The sequence below is a fragment of the Arctopsyche grandis genome, chromosome 13 (assembly GCF_051622035.1).
Source record: "Arctopsyche grandis isolate Sample6627 chromosome 13, ASM5162203v2, whole genome shotgun sequence".
Lineage (NCBI taxonomy): Eukaryota > Metazoa > Arthropoda > Insecta > Trichoptera > Hydropsychidae > Arctopsyche > Arctopsyche grandis.
Window position 1 is genome coordinate 21,656,412 of NC_135367.1, and position 14,665 is coordinate 21,671,076.

The window sequence follows — 14,665 nt, forward strand, 5'->3', positions numbered from 1 at the left end:
AGTATGTACCGTTTACCATGCACCCTTTTTTTTGATCTTTCGACTGAAGATCTTTCGATTTTCGATCTTTGCCTTCCGATATTTGTGTTTTCTGTAATTTAACATTCTGGCTCGTCACGTAGACCCAAATGATTCATATAAAAAACTGTTATCACAATTTAGTTGTCCTTAATTTTATCACATTTGTGTTTAGCAGGAAAAGAATTCTCATACATGTAAGTTATATAACGTTATCCCTCTCTGAATTCCTCAAACTCATTTATATGTACATGTAGTTATTTTATTTCTACAAAAGAAAGGAATTTCATTTATTTGAGTAGAATTTATTTACTCATTAATTAATCGTATAATTGAAGGAAATAGTCAACTAATATTAATTAATTTTTGGAATATAATATGTATGGTATACCATTTGTAAAAATTACTGAATTTTTGAAAATTTCTATCACTACGTATGTATAATATGTTTATAATTATTATTAAACAATTTTTTCAAATTAATTTTTCCAGATACAAAGTAGAAGTATCCGGGAAGAGTTTGCCCGTTTTGACCAATTTGGATAAAGGTCGCTACGGCGTCATAGTCTTTGAGAACCTATCCAAATACTTGACGATGGACAAATGGAACCGTGAACTTTTGGACAAATACTGTCGAGAGTATTCGGTGGGGATCGTCGGCTTCGTCAGTCCTACTGAAGATACTCTCGTCGGAGCTCAACTCAAAGGGTTTCCTTTGTTTATTCACACAAATCTTAGGCTTAAGGTATTGTTCGAATAATTACAATATGTTTATATTTATTTTGAAATATGCATTATAATTTTGTATTAATTTTTAGGATGCTACGTTGAATCCGGCTAGTCCTGTGTTGAGATTGACACGGCCCGGTGAAACGGCGTGGGGATCGCTTCCCGGAGACGATTGGACCATATTTCAAGCTAATAGTTCTACATATGAGCCTGTCGAGTGGGCTTCCAGATACATACCAGATTACCCTGAAGGTAATCGTCGAATCTTTACGCGCAAACTTCAAAAGAAATACATAGTCGAGTGTGTAATTATGTTTTAATTTTTTTCTTCTCAGGCAATAAAACATTATTGGCTACGGTTATTCAAGATCATGGCCGACTGGACTCCATACAAAGAGTGATTTTTGGATCTGGCCTTCGGTTTTGGCTACACCGACTGTTATTTTTAGATGCCCTTAGTTATCTCAGTCATGGTCAACTGAGTCTTAGCTTAGATAGGATGATTCTTGTTGATATTGATGATATTTTTGTTGGGGAGAGAGGTTTGTTATTAATTTACAGTGCTAATGATGTAGTTAAACATTTGTTTGATTTGATTTTTTAACGTTTTCAGGTACACGATTACGTACCGATGATGTTCAAGCGTTGCTTTCAACTCAATCGAGGATTCGTCATTATGTACCAGGATTTAAATTCAATCTTGGATTTAGTGGAAAATATTTCCATCATGGTATCGATGAAGAGAATAAAGGAGATGATATGATTTTAGAAAATGTCGATAAGTTTATGTGGTATGTTTCATTGTTGTCTTTATGTATCTAAATATAATAAGCATTTAGTACTTTTTGCAAAGTCAAGTTGTAAATTAAATACAGAATTAATAACCGAATATTACTTCAGGTTCTCTCATATGTGGAATCATCAGCAGCCGCATCTGTACGACAATCTGACCCAGTTAGAACTGGATATGAATCTGAACAGAGAATTTGCATTAGCACACGGCATTCCAGTAGATTCAGGCTACTCAGTATCTCCCCATCATTCTGGAGTATATCCGGCTCATGAGCTTTTATATACTGCATGGAAAAAAGTCTGGGGAGTGAGAGTAACGAGCACTGAAGAATATCCTCATCTACGGCCAGCCAGGTACGCTCATAACACTTCTTACGCTTCTAATAATACTTTGATTGGAATACATATTCAAATTTAAATTTCAGATTACGACGAGGATTCATTCACCGAAGCATAATGGTCTTACCCCGGCAAACTTGTGGATTATTCACTCATACGATGTTGATTGATCGCTATCCTGGAGGTAGAGATAAACTTGACGAATCCATCCAAGGAGGAGAATTGTTTCAAACCATTGTCTATAATTCTGTAAGTCAAAATTTATACAAAAAAAAAAAATTAATATATTTTACCGCTAATCTGGACTTTTTATAATTTTAGATCAATATTTTTATGACTCACATGTCAAACTATGGCAACGATCGTCTCGCTCTGTATACATTTGAATCAGTTTTGAAATTTCTTCGATGTTGGACCAACATAAGACTGAGTTCTTCACCTCCCGTACAGCTTGCCGAGAAGTATTTTAAGTTACATCCTGAAGAGATGGATCCTGTATGGGGGGTAATCATACTTTATATTTGTTATGGCATAGTATTAAGTATTGAAATTAATGGTTTATATTGTTTTTGCTTTTGTTTCTAGAATCCTTGTGACGACGTTCGCCATCAAAGAATTTGGTCTCGTAACAAATCGTGTTCGGCTCTGCCACACTTTTTGGTAATTGGACCTCAAAAAACAGGAACCACAGCACTGTATTCTTTTCTTAGTTTACATCCTGCTTTAGCTAGTAATATCCCTAGTCCTACGACCTTTGAAGAAATTCAATTTTTCAACGCCAATAATTACTATAAAGGCTTAGATTGGTTAGTATACGAGACTCATTGATTGGAAGTATTTGTTTGGTTGCTTCATAATATTTATATGTTTATCAATTTCAGGTATATGAACTTCTTCCCACCAATCCAAGGAAACACTAGTCGGTACACGTTTGAAAAATCTGCTACATATTTCGACGGTGAGCTAGTGCCGAAGCGAGCTCATGCTTTGTTGCCGAATGCAAAATTAGTCACTATACTAATATCACCTGCTAAACGGTATCTACATGTTATATCTATGTAGTTTCGTGTTGTTTTCGATCTTTATAATGCTGATATTTTATTGTTGATTATTTAGGGCTTATTCGTGGTATCAGCATATAAAATATCATGGAGATATTGTGGCTAACAATTACAGTTTTCATGAGGTCATCACTGCAAATGACACTGCGCCGAAACCTCTCAGAGACTTGAGGTAGTATTCAATTTGTTTTTGCGCAGTTATAATTGCCTATCTTATGTATTTGTGAATGAGTAGAGTACATACACGTAAATGTTACATTACAAGTGTATGTTTCGTTCGTTCATTAACATACCAGTTTGTTAGCCAGCAGTATGCGTTTATGTTTAGCACCGAGAGGTTACCAGGTGCGATCCCATTCTAATCTTTAATATTGCTGGTCAGACGTGGATGTTTGTGACTCCAAGTCGATCGTTTCTTATCAGAGTTTGCCAATTTATGTGATTTCTTTGTTGAAACGGTTCGTCCATCAAATTGGCGAAAATCATTCTACCCGCTATGTCACAAATATCTGAATTTGATTTATTTACAATATGTAAAAATTTATGTACAAGTCTATATCCCAAGATGTCTCTATGGATTGATTAATTTATTTTTAATATCGTGTTCTTTAGCCTCTCGAAATACAGCGATTTATGTAATAAAAATGTTTGTAATTAATTGTCTAGGAAGGCGCATTGCTAGGCCTTCCTGGTATATATCTATATAAAATATAATAAAATATACGAACCAATCTGACCAGTTATGGTGTACACAAAAGAACAAATTGACAAATTAACTAGTTTATTCATGCATAAACTATAAGGCTAGGGCTGCCATACGTTCCGGTTTATAGATCTGTGTTCCCGTGTCTTGGCCCATGAGTCAGTTGTCCGGGTTTTCTATCTAGCAGTCAGTTAGTCATAAGTTAGTCAGACAAAAACAAGTGAATGTGAAAATAAAAGGTGAGAAGGCGGCGTGGAGCCAAGGATAAGTGCGAATGCGAGTTGTCAGAGCTTTTCATATCCTCGTCCCCGCGCTCGGTTATTTCACAGTGTAACCATTTCAGAGGGTTTCCATCCATCTCACCTTACACATTTTTATAATTTCGTCCACCCATCTTCCTTGACGCCTTCCTTTCACCCTTTTACATTTTCTCGAATACCATTCCAGCACTCCTTTTCCTATGATACCAAAATTAAAATACAAAAAGTGCTCCCATAGTTTAGTCTAAATTGCTCGTGAGCTAAGAATATTGAAATAAAACTGCAAGTTTGTTGATTGTAGTTGAAATCATGAGTTTTTCAATTCTATCATTCAATTTCCAAAAGTCCCCGTCAGCATCTCGACGATTATGGCAGCCCTATATTAGGCATAAGTTTGAGTATTCTTAGGGCGAAAACAGATTGAGATGAAAGGCAAGGAACATCGTCTTGGTTTCGAGTCAAGAAAGTGTTGGTTTCGAGTCAGTTCATTGTTAATTCGTACGATCTTATTATTTCGACAAGTTTCTCCTACCTTTGTTCAAATATGGGCTTAGCCGTTATCAATCACTGTCAAGCTTATAAAAATACAAGGATAAAATATCACCGAAAACACTCCAGGGGGTGATTTTTAGGACTGCGTGCTTCAGGGATGGCTAGGCATGCTTGGGTTTTTTTGCATGCTAAAGAGTATCTAAAAAAAACGCGTGCCTCTCTGTGTGATTTCGCTCTTAATCGTTTGTCCTATCCTATATGTATGTGTCACAGTTTCAGTGAAATCATAACCAGTTACATTTTCAGGGTTGGTTTTATTCATTTAAGATTATATTGTTAGGGTTGATATTATTTAAGGGTTTGGATAGGTTAGGTTAAGTAAGGGTTGGCCCTATTCATTTAAGATTGGGTTGTTAATGTTAAATTTATAGAGTTAAACGTTGTAAATTCATTGTTTGATACATTGTTACTGCTTGAATTGGTGAAAATATATTGTCACTTGAAATATGCTTTCACTGTAACATATGTATGTTTATCCAGAGTTGAAATATTTTTAATACTAGCGGAAACAGTAATTATAGTAATGTTGTAATGTCTTTAACGGCTAAAAGTTTCTTGCGACACCTTATTAGTATATTTGAAGATAGCTTTTGATTGTTAACACTTAAATTAAAACCAGTACTTGTATGAACAAAATAGTATGTTTGTGAACAAACCGGAGTGAATATATACGACAGTACTGTAATATATACGATTTAATTTCATTTTGAATAATTCTTTTTTCAGAAATCGGTGTTTAAATCCGGGAAAATACAGCCATCATCTCGACAGGTGGCTGATGGAGTTTGCTCCAAATCAGCTTCATATAATCGACGGTTCCGCTCTTCGTTCTGATCCCGCCGAAGTGATGAACGCTTTGCAACGATTTTTGAAGATCACTCCATGCATTGATTATTCCAAAATGTTAAAGTGAGAATTGTAACCGTCATCCCTGTGCTCATAATGTGAATTTGTTGTAACGTTTTGAATATTACAGGTACGATCCGAAGAAAGGCTTCTTCTGCCAGCTCGTCAACGGCGATCATACCAAATGTCTTGGCAAATCGAAAGGCAGAAATTACCCTGCCATGGAGGAAAAGTCGTCGAAATTCCTACAAAGATATTACATGTCTCACAACACAGCTCTCGTTAAACTGTTGAAAAAGTTTGGCAATAGGACTATTCCTCATTGGTTGAAGGACGACCTATCCACGCCTTCATAGCAACGTTGTATGTGAAGCTGATAACGCTTTCACATTTACATTCTGTGTGTTTATCAAAACATTAGTGATACTTTGACACTGATTTACACGCAACTGTTCTCATAAACATAATACATGCGTCATAGGCCCGTGACTTTTTTTAATTACATATATGTGTGTCTAATAGTAAAATGCCTGTTTGTAGCTTACATTTTTAAGTATTCTATTTAATAAATGTGCCGATCTGAATATATTGTGAATAGTAAATTAATATAATGTCGCCGTATTAAGTTATTTATGTATTGTTAATAGTTTGATGGTGAAACCACTGTAATGAATTGCGAATGCTTACGATGCCTAAATTTGATATTTTATTTATTGAATGCATTTTGAGACTGCCGGATATATACATAATGGTTGATATACGTAACTCAAATACAATAATATGCGTATGATTTTTTAAATGAATTTATTTTATACTGTTCTATTCAAAAAATGGGTCAGTGAACTTCTCTCATATGTACGTATCGGACAATTGAATGTAAGTATGATAAGATTGTGGATTATTTGTATTGTATTTCTAATTCAGTGACCAGAAATTTATGTCAAAAGATACAAGGCGAAATTTATAGAACATTTGTATTGTTTTAAAGTATTAGTCGGCAACCTTTTTACAGTAGAGTGTTATACATATATGTGGTAGAGAATCCTGATAGATGACGCTGTTCAGGACCACGGTTGGGATGTGGCGGTTGAGGTGGAGATCAAACACGTGAATTTTCAGTCATGTTGTTTATTAAGACGATACGTGCGGAGGTTTAGCGACCAACCGCGCGGAGCACAGGTTCAACTGCGACTAACCGTTATATCTCTGCCCCTTTTCATCTCCTTCTCACGATCAGTCGTAACATACCCTTTCTCAGCCATAGCCCATACATCAGCCTTTCGTTCAATTCCAACCCTACATATGTATATGTGAAAATCAAATGTATTTAGGGTCAATTTTGCTTTGATAATTGAAGTTAAAGTCATAATTTTCTTCAGTCATACTCACGATGAAGAAGTGAAGTATTAATGACACGAAAGCCATGTGAAACGTAAAGGAGGTATGTAAAAATGAGACCTGAAGAAGTTTTCTTGCATACTATTTATTGACATTCTTGGAATAGGTTGCCGAGGGTTATTTTAAAGTATAAACAACAAGAATTATCCTATATGCATATACATATGTATACAGTTTTAATGTTTTATTATTTATATATATATATATATATATATATATATATATATATATATATATATATATATATATATATATATATATATATATATATATATATAATTTTATATTTAAAAAAATCTTACATTCCTCAGTTGCCATCAAATTTTATTTATCATACTATTTTTTTGAATTTAGCAAAATATAATGTATTTTTGTATGTAGAACTATCGTAATTCGGATACATAGTGAATGGTATAGGCATCCTAATATTGTTACTTATCATGTATCATAATATACTTATGTAATCACAAAAAGAAGGCTACTATTATGTGTAAATCGTGAATAGTTAAATCATTGTGTAGATATCATAGATTGAATGAATGCCTGATAACTTTTAACATATCTTAACGGTTACAACTTGTATCATATGTAAAGTATATCCTATATTAAATATATGTATGTGTGCATGTTTCACATCTCAATGGAATTTTTGGATTATGTAATAAATATAAAGTATTATATTACTAATGATTATCATGCTTGTGTTACAAATGCAAATCGTTATCTGATCGTGAGTGTTACTATACATATTATTATATAATGTACATATGAAAATGTAAAATTTAGCACAGTGTTTTGTATGTAGTTCGACTGGACTTTCATCAAACACTGGTTCTGTGTATACTCTTGGTGTTATGTGTGTATACTATACTAGTACTATGATACGCGTTGAATTAAGTTTTTAATGTTTAATAAATGACAGAGATTAATATCGACTACTCACATGTGGTTGTTTATGCAACGGTGGCTGAATCGTGAGATTTTCCTTGATCGGCGTAGGTGTGTCTATTTATGATGGTCTCACGGTTGAGTCATTAGTGTGTTTGATTGATCAATATAGTGCAAATATAATTTGATGAAGGTAGCGGTGTCCCGTAATATACAACTATATATATTGATGTGTGTATATGTATTATATATATATGTATATGTATTTGTCTAGTCTCAGGTTTCGATTGCCTTTTCTTTGTCATTTTATTTATTTGTTCCGTTGAGCATTGATTGCCATTGAATTACTCGTTCGATTATATTTGGAATTTATTTAAACAGTATTTTTGTGCCATTTACAATAATATATTTTATATAAATGTTTAACAATGTAAGTAATTTGGTCTTAGAAATGAAGAGAAAACTTTGTTTATTATACTGAAATGTATTTCTTATATTATACTGAAATGTATATTGTGGAAGGAGTGAAAATTATAATTAAATATTATATTTTGAAATGTGTAGATTTCGCCGAACAAATTTTTACATGTGAAATATTTTAAGAATATGTGTAATACTATTTATAATTTTATTTATTTCACTTGAGTACCGTGTTATTGAATTTTATACATTGTTTTAACTAGATTTTTGTGATCGTACTATCTGAAAATATGCCAGTCTTTAAAGAACATATTAGAGCTGTGAAAAATTATACATCAGTTCATGAAAAGATATATAATATATTAACAATGTATAACTAATATTGACTGTATGGAAATCAATAGAATGTTCATCAAATTGAAAATTGATTCGTACAAATATACATACAGACTAAATCAAAGATACAACTTCGTAGCTTCTCATGTATTTTTTCATGTGTAGTCTTGCCATTCCGATTTGTGTTTTAATGAATTTTTATCTTTTCATAGTTGATCCTAATTCTTTATCATCATAATCATCTTAAATAAATTTAAATGCTGTGTTTTTATATTATTTACAATAATAACATGTCTTAAAAAATGGCAAATAATCTAAAATTTCTGTTTTGAGTCATTCATTGATATTACAATTTTCTCAAATATAGCTACTTGTTGATTATTTTGTTTTAACTTAATCAAAAATTGTGAAGTACTTTGTTTGTAAATAATTTTTGATGGTTATTTAAAATTTTCGTAATTTCGTTAGTTATTGTGTATGTTATTATTATTATACGTTGAGATTAAAACAAAATGAATAAATCTATTTTCAATTCGTAGGATGTGATTTAGAAACGTAGACGTTTAAAAAATTCGAATGTTTTTTGACATTTTATTGTAGTTATTTGTATTTGTACTTAACGATTAATTTATGTATAAAATTTATTGAACAAACACGGAATGATACAAAGAATGATGTTGAAAAAAAAAGTGAATTTTATATAAAATTTACAATGTTTGTCTATTTGATAAAATATCACACGATTAGTTGATAAAGAATTATTTTATACAAATTGCATTATGATGTGAAGAACCTAGTTAATGTTTCCAATGAGGTTCGATATTAATCGATAAAAAAATTATTATGGACAATAAATTATTAAACTTTCGTCTATGGACACTATTGTTTTGTCTTTCAAATTACCCACTCCATAACCTAAATAATGACTAACAATAATGTAAATAATTTAAATCAAAACGATAAAATTCACGTGTATTCGAACCGACTCGAAGCATGAATTACATAATGATATTAAGTTTACGGCTCTCTCATACATAATGTATAAGAATAGTTTATTTAAATTATATTAATGTTCTGACAAATTCTTTAATGTTGACAAATTAATAATGTTTATTTCGAAAGTTTAATTAAATAATATAAAAAATATGCCGAAACACCTTTAGCACATACAACGGCAGCTGCAAAGCTGTCACTGAAATGCGTGGTAATTGATCTACACATCTTACATTTTGCGGAAATGCTAAAGGATATTCCTGAAAATAAGTGGTCTCCATTTAAAGTGCTATTGACTCAATTAAGTATAAAGTTACTAGTTTTTGATAAAAAATATAGGGTGCTACTTGAGTATGCGGTCTAACTTAGCATGCGATCTACCTTTGAATCGCATTCGACTATTTTTTTTATTTGTTACGTAGCAACGAAATGTTTATTACAATTTTTTTGTTTTTTCCTGCCGCCCCATAATGTTGTCGAAGCTTCTCTTAACCAAATCTTAAATAAATAGGGCCAACCTTAACTTAACCTAACCTATCCTCTTCCTTAAATAAATAGGTTTTGGCTGCTAAGATATATTGTTTTTTTTGTGAAAATATTGATGAAATAAAACTTTAAAAAAAATATATCTTAGCAGCCAACACCTATTTATTCAAGGGTCAGGATAAGTTAGGTTAAGTTAAGGTTGGCCCTATTCATTGAAGATTAGGTTGTAAGGGTCGGTATTACTCAGTCTGTGTCACACGCGAGAACTGAGACAGTGAGACCGCATATTAAAGTAAAAACGTGAAGGTAGACCTCATACTAAAGTAGCTCCAAATATAGGGTACCATTTATCGGCACGGCAAATAAAAAGAATGCCCCTCTCCAAAATAGCTAGTACGACAGATTCGATTTTCGCCTGAAAAATCAAACGTTCAAAAGGGCTGCCAGTAACAAAAACAAATACCGAATCTTACAACCTAATCTCAAATGTATAAGGCCAACCCTAACTTAACCTAACCTAACCTAACCCTTTAATATATAAGTGTTGGCTGCTAAGATACTATGTGTTTGGATGGATATTACGATGTGTGGACCATGAGAAGAGTGGGAATGGACAGGAGCGGGGCGACGCGCTTTCATCCAACTGTCAAAAATTATAATTTCAGTGATGGGGGCCAGTGAAAATGTAATTGGATATGATTTCACTGGGTGACTGTGAAAAAGTCGAAAATATTCGTTTATCATGCATACATATGAAAAACGGTTAGTATACATACATATATATCAGTGGCGTACGGTAAAAGTCTCTCTCCCCCCGTCGTACATCCTCACTTAATTTGCGCGAGCAGGATACAACAGGAACAAGAGGAACAGGCTTTTCCTACCGTTTCCTGCGCGCGCACATTAAACAAGGCTGTATGACAAAAAGAGATATAATTTCACCGCATTCCACTGATATATATTATATATACATAGTACCGTTTACCATGCACCCTTTTTTTTGATCTTTCGACATTGCTTTTTTATATCTTTTTTTTGATTTTCAATCTTTGCCTTCCGATATTTGCTTTTTCGACCTTTTCTCTTTCGGTCCCGTGAGGTAGACCTGATTTCACTGAACTATACCCACTGAAAATGTTATAACAAAAAAACTAGTAAAAAAACTAAAAAAGACTGATTATGATTTCACTGAAACGTCGAATTTTATTTGACGTTTCGGTGAGTGTATTTTAGAGATGTTACATAATTTGACATTAAATGTCGTTTTGACATTTGGCGTGTAATTTATTTTACAGCCGTGCCAAAAATATTATTCCGAAAATATACATATATACCGTTATACAGCAGCGGTCATACATATCATACATTGAAAATAAGCGCGCGCTTGGGGCCCCGAAATCGCCTTTGCCACCAAAATTTACAACTTACAAATTATTATCGTTGTCTACAATACGTTCGTAAGCCAAGAATGAATGAAATTAATACCTAATTTAACATAGTATTTTAAGATAGTACCTGTTTTATTCCAAAAACTGTTAGTGTTTCAAGTACACAGTACATAAATAAAAAAAATATGGTTTTGTAAAATCCTAATGAAAAACCATATACTGAAAAGCATGATAAAAAACGATGATAGCATTCTTTTTACTGAAGTGGGGGCCTCAAATTTCAAATGCGCCTGGGGTCCCCATTTACTTGATCCGCCACTGCCATAATAAAAAAAATACTGTTTTTTTACCAAAATAAGACCCTTGAAATATTTCTTTTATAATAAATGATTTTTTTTAATTTCATTAAAATTATTAGGCCCAATTTCTGCAGAAAATTGCTGTATTATGATGATATATGCAATCATCATATACATACATATATAATATCGCTATTCTGTGTGTCTGTGTAAGATAACGCTCGCCGTACTATAATAGTCGTTTTGATTCGACATACATACATATGTACGTCACAGCTAAAACACTGCCAACAAAATGTACGAATATAATAACAAAATAAAAAACTTCTATATATACTGTTTGCTATATTAAAAGTCTCTGAGCATTTAGCGCCATCTATTGAATATTTATTTAATTAATTAATTTTTCTATTGGTGTTTTATATGGTTTATATGTCGGTAGGTAGGTAGTTTTTACCTTTGTTTTCATATGCAATAATTAAATATATTTGAAAAAAATAAGACCGCGAGCGGATCGATCACAGCACCGACAAATTTATTTTAATTTTAATTTTATTTAATAACTTCATATATCATAGCCCATGCGATGATATTTCTTTGGCCAAAACAGTAGTGTATTATATTATACAACAAAAAAATTTTCAAATAAAAAAAACAACAAAAGAATATTGAAAATTTAGTTTAATAATTTTATCAGTACTAAAGTTTCGTTCCAATGAATTAAATATGTAAGTAGAATGATTAATGTACATATTCTTAAACACCGTATTTATTATGTTTATGTATAAAAATAAACAACCGAGCGATTTATACGACTAAATCCCAAAATTGGATAATGGCCACATTTTGAATCGCTTATTATTATTATTATAAAAGAGACGATGGCCTGCTTTTACTCATCATCATCGAACGAGGGATATAATCGTATGAATAATGCGTCCCGAAAAGGATACGCATAATGAGATTTCGGCTTATTCATTTGTGTCTCTCAATTTTTTATTTTTTTCTCCAACTCCCCGGCATACATTACCGGTGAATCGGGAGGGAAAAAAGTCACCGAACCATTGTGAAGTCCCGAAATTCTTACGGACATCTGCGACTTTTTTGGAGTTGGTCCGCGCGTTTGGTATCACTGTTTTTTTTTATTTTTTTTATTTGTCGTGTTTTGCCGGGTCCCCTCGCCGACGATGGACGCATTTTTTCTGACGCAGAGAGTTTATTGTATTGAAATTTATAGTGCGCCCCCATTCTTCCACATGACTTACAATTCGACGGTCTCGTTCACATAAATAAGTCGTACTACACACCGGCTCGGCTATTCCCGATCGAATTATGTACGAAAGGTGACACTAGTGCCCCCAAACATACGTAGAAATCAATCATTCGACAGGTGATTATGATTTACTTATAAATTTGAACGGGAGGCGGCCATTTTGCGGAAGTAATGATAAGTAAAATGGACGCTGATAGTCTCTCTTATTCTTTCAGATCAATTTTAAATATATACATACTTAATACTTAAACCGTATTAAATGAGATCGATACTGTACAATGTATGCGCATATATTGTACAGTATCGGTCACATTTAATAGGGTTTAAGTATCAAGTATGTAGATATTTAAAATTGATCTGAAAGAATAAGAGAGACTATCAGTGTTCATTTTAACTGTATGAACGATGGAACTGTATGGAATATATTCCAACTAGTCAAAGTATATTACAACTGAAAATACACTTCATTTAAAATGGTAGTTGGTACCAGGTTAAATGGAATATATTTCAACTAGACAAAATATATTACAACTGAAAATACACTTCAACTGTAACATATACACGTTTATAAAATCAGATCATAGTGTTTGTGCAAGTAAAAGTTACATACATACATGATATGATTTTATGAATGTGTATATGTTACAGTCGAAGTGTATTTTCAGTAGTAATATATATTGACTGCCGTTTTAGGTCATTCATATTCGAATACAATTCAACTAGTAAATTTTAGCTCTACAAGCGCATATACACTTTCAACAATGTACGCCAGTTGTTATAAAACAGTTGAGTTTTGACAGTTTTGATGTTTTAAAGATTGTTTTAGAATTCAATAATGCGTTAATATTTGCTAGGTATTACGAATTATACATAGTAATGACTATCGTTTTACGATAACTCTAAGAATGTTTTCAAAACAAAATTGTGACTTTCTAACTTAATTTACTAGTCAAGTGACATTTTCACAAAAACCTAAGCTCTCCATCTTACCTGGTACCAACTTATAGTTGAACTATTTTTTAAGTTGTAATATATTTTGATCAGTTGGACTGTAATTCGCTATATGAATCAACTTACGTGGGTTAGATGGAATATATTCCAGCTAGTCGAAGTATCTTACAACTGAAAATACACTTTAACTAAAATGGTAGTTGGTACCAGGTTAGATGGAATATATTCCAACTAGACAAAATATATTACAATTGGAAGGTACACTTCAACTGTAACATACATATGTGTGTATCATATAATAGATTAGGTTAGATTTGAATAATCTAAAAAATCCAGTAGATTCCGATTAATTTGGTGAGCTGGTAAAAGTTGATTCAATTATACAGTAGACCAATCAAAATTGACTCAAATGCAATACTGCCTGGGCTAAGTTTTGAATTTATTTTACAATATTTAAAATTAATTATTGAATTTATAATTCAATATTGTATAGTTTTATCATAAGAAAAAGTTCAAAACTTTCATACAATATGAAAAAAGGTAAAACAGATACCTGATTTATCGACTTAATTTTAATTACTGTCAAACAAAAATTTCCTTATCAAGTCAATAGATGGTGCATCAATAAGTACGAACGAATATGGTGCGGCATAGAAATAGGCGATTTTAAAATGTAAAATATTGCTTTAAAATAATAGTTTTTAAAGAATTGAAACAAATTTTATGAAATAAGATAATATGCCATTTAATATTTAGGTATGTCTTTTTATTTGTTTTTAATAATTATACGGAAAATTTGCAATGGCTGATTAACTAATGTAACGCTATCATACAAAGTTCGCTAATTATATTTTCTATTTATCTAATTAAAGCATTAAAACTACTTACATATTACAGTGATCGTAATATAGTATGTGTTTGAATTTGATTCAT

General features: G+C 32.1%; 1 protein-coding gene and 1 long non-coding RNA gene across 4 annotated transcripts in view; one reads left to right on the forward strand and one right to left on the reverse strand.

The window, feature by feature from the left end:
• sfl (N-deacetylase and N-sulfotransferase sfl) overlaps nt 1-5,994 on the forward strand; it is a 176,722-nt gene extending 170,728 nt beyond the window's left edge. For 2 of the 3 annotated variants that reach the window (XM_077444021.1, XM_077444022.1), the window contains 12 exons: nt 511-763; nt 837-999; nt 1,083-1,289; nt 1,361-1,538; nt 1,648-1,893; nt 1,965-2,127; nt 2,200-2,382; nt 2,464-2,684; nt 2,760-2,915; nt 2,995-3,111; nt 5,181-5,363; nt 5,431-5,994. In XM_077444021.1, coding sequence (XP_077300147.1) covers nt 511-763; nt 837-999; nt 1,083-1,289; nt 1,361-1,538; nt 1,648-1,893; nt 1,965-2,127; nt 2,200-2,382; nt 2,464-2,684; nt 2,760-2,915; nt 2,995-3,111; nt 5,181-5,363; nt 5,431-5,656 — 2,296 coding nt within the window. In that variant the 3' untranslated portion in view covers nt 5,657-5,994. Of the gene's footprint in view, nt 1-510; nt 764-836; nt 1,006-1,082; nt 1,290-1,360; nt 1,539-1,647; nt 1,894-1,964; nt 2,128-2,199; nt 2,383-2,463; nt 2,685-2,759; nt 2,916-2,994; nt 3,112-5,180; nt 5,364-5,430 lie in introns of all 3 variants that reach the window. The other variant, XM_077444023.1, reaches the window with a different exon arrangement.
• On the reverse strand, nt 315-6,493 carry LOC143920966 (uncharacterized). Its single transcript, XR_013261383.1, has 3 exons — nt 6,303-6,493; nt 2,221-2,371; nt 315-2,125 (listed from the first exon to the last, which is right to left on the reverse strand). It is a non-coding gene; the product is annotated as an uncharacterized LOC143920966 (long non-coding RNA).
• Nucleotides 6,494-14,665: the final 8,172 nt, after the last annotated feature.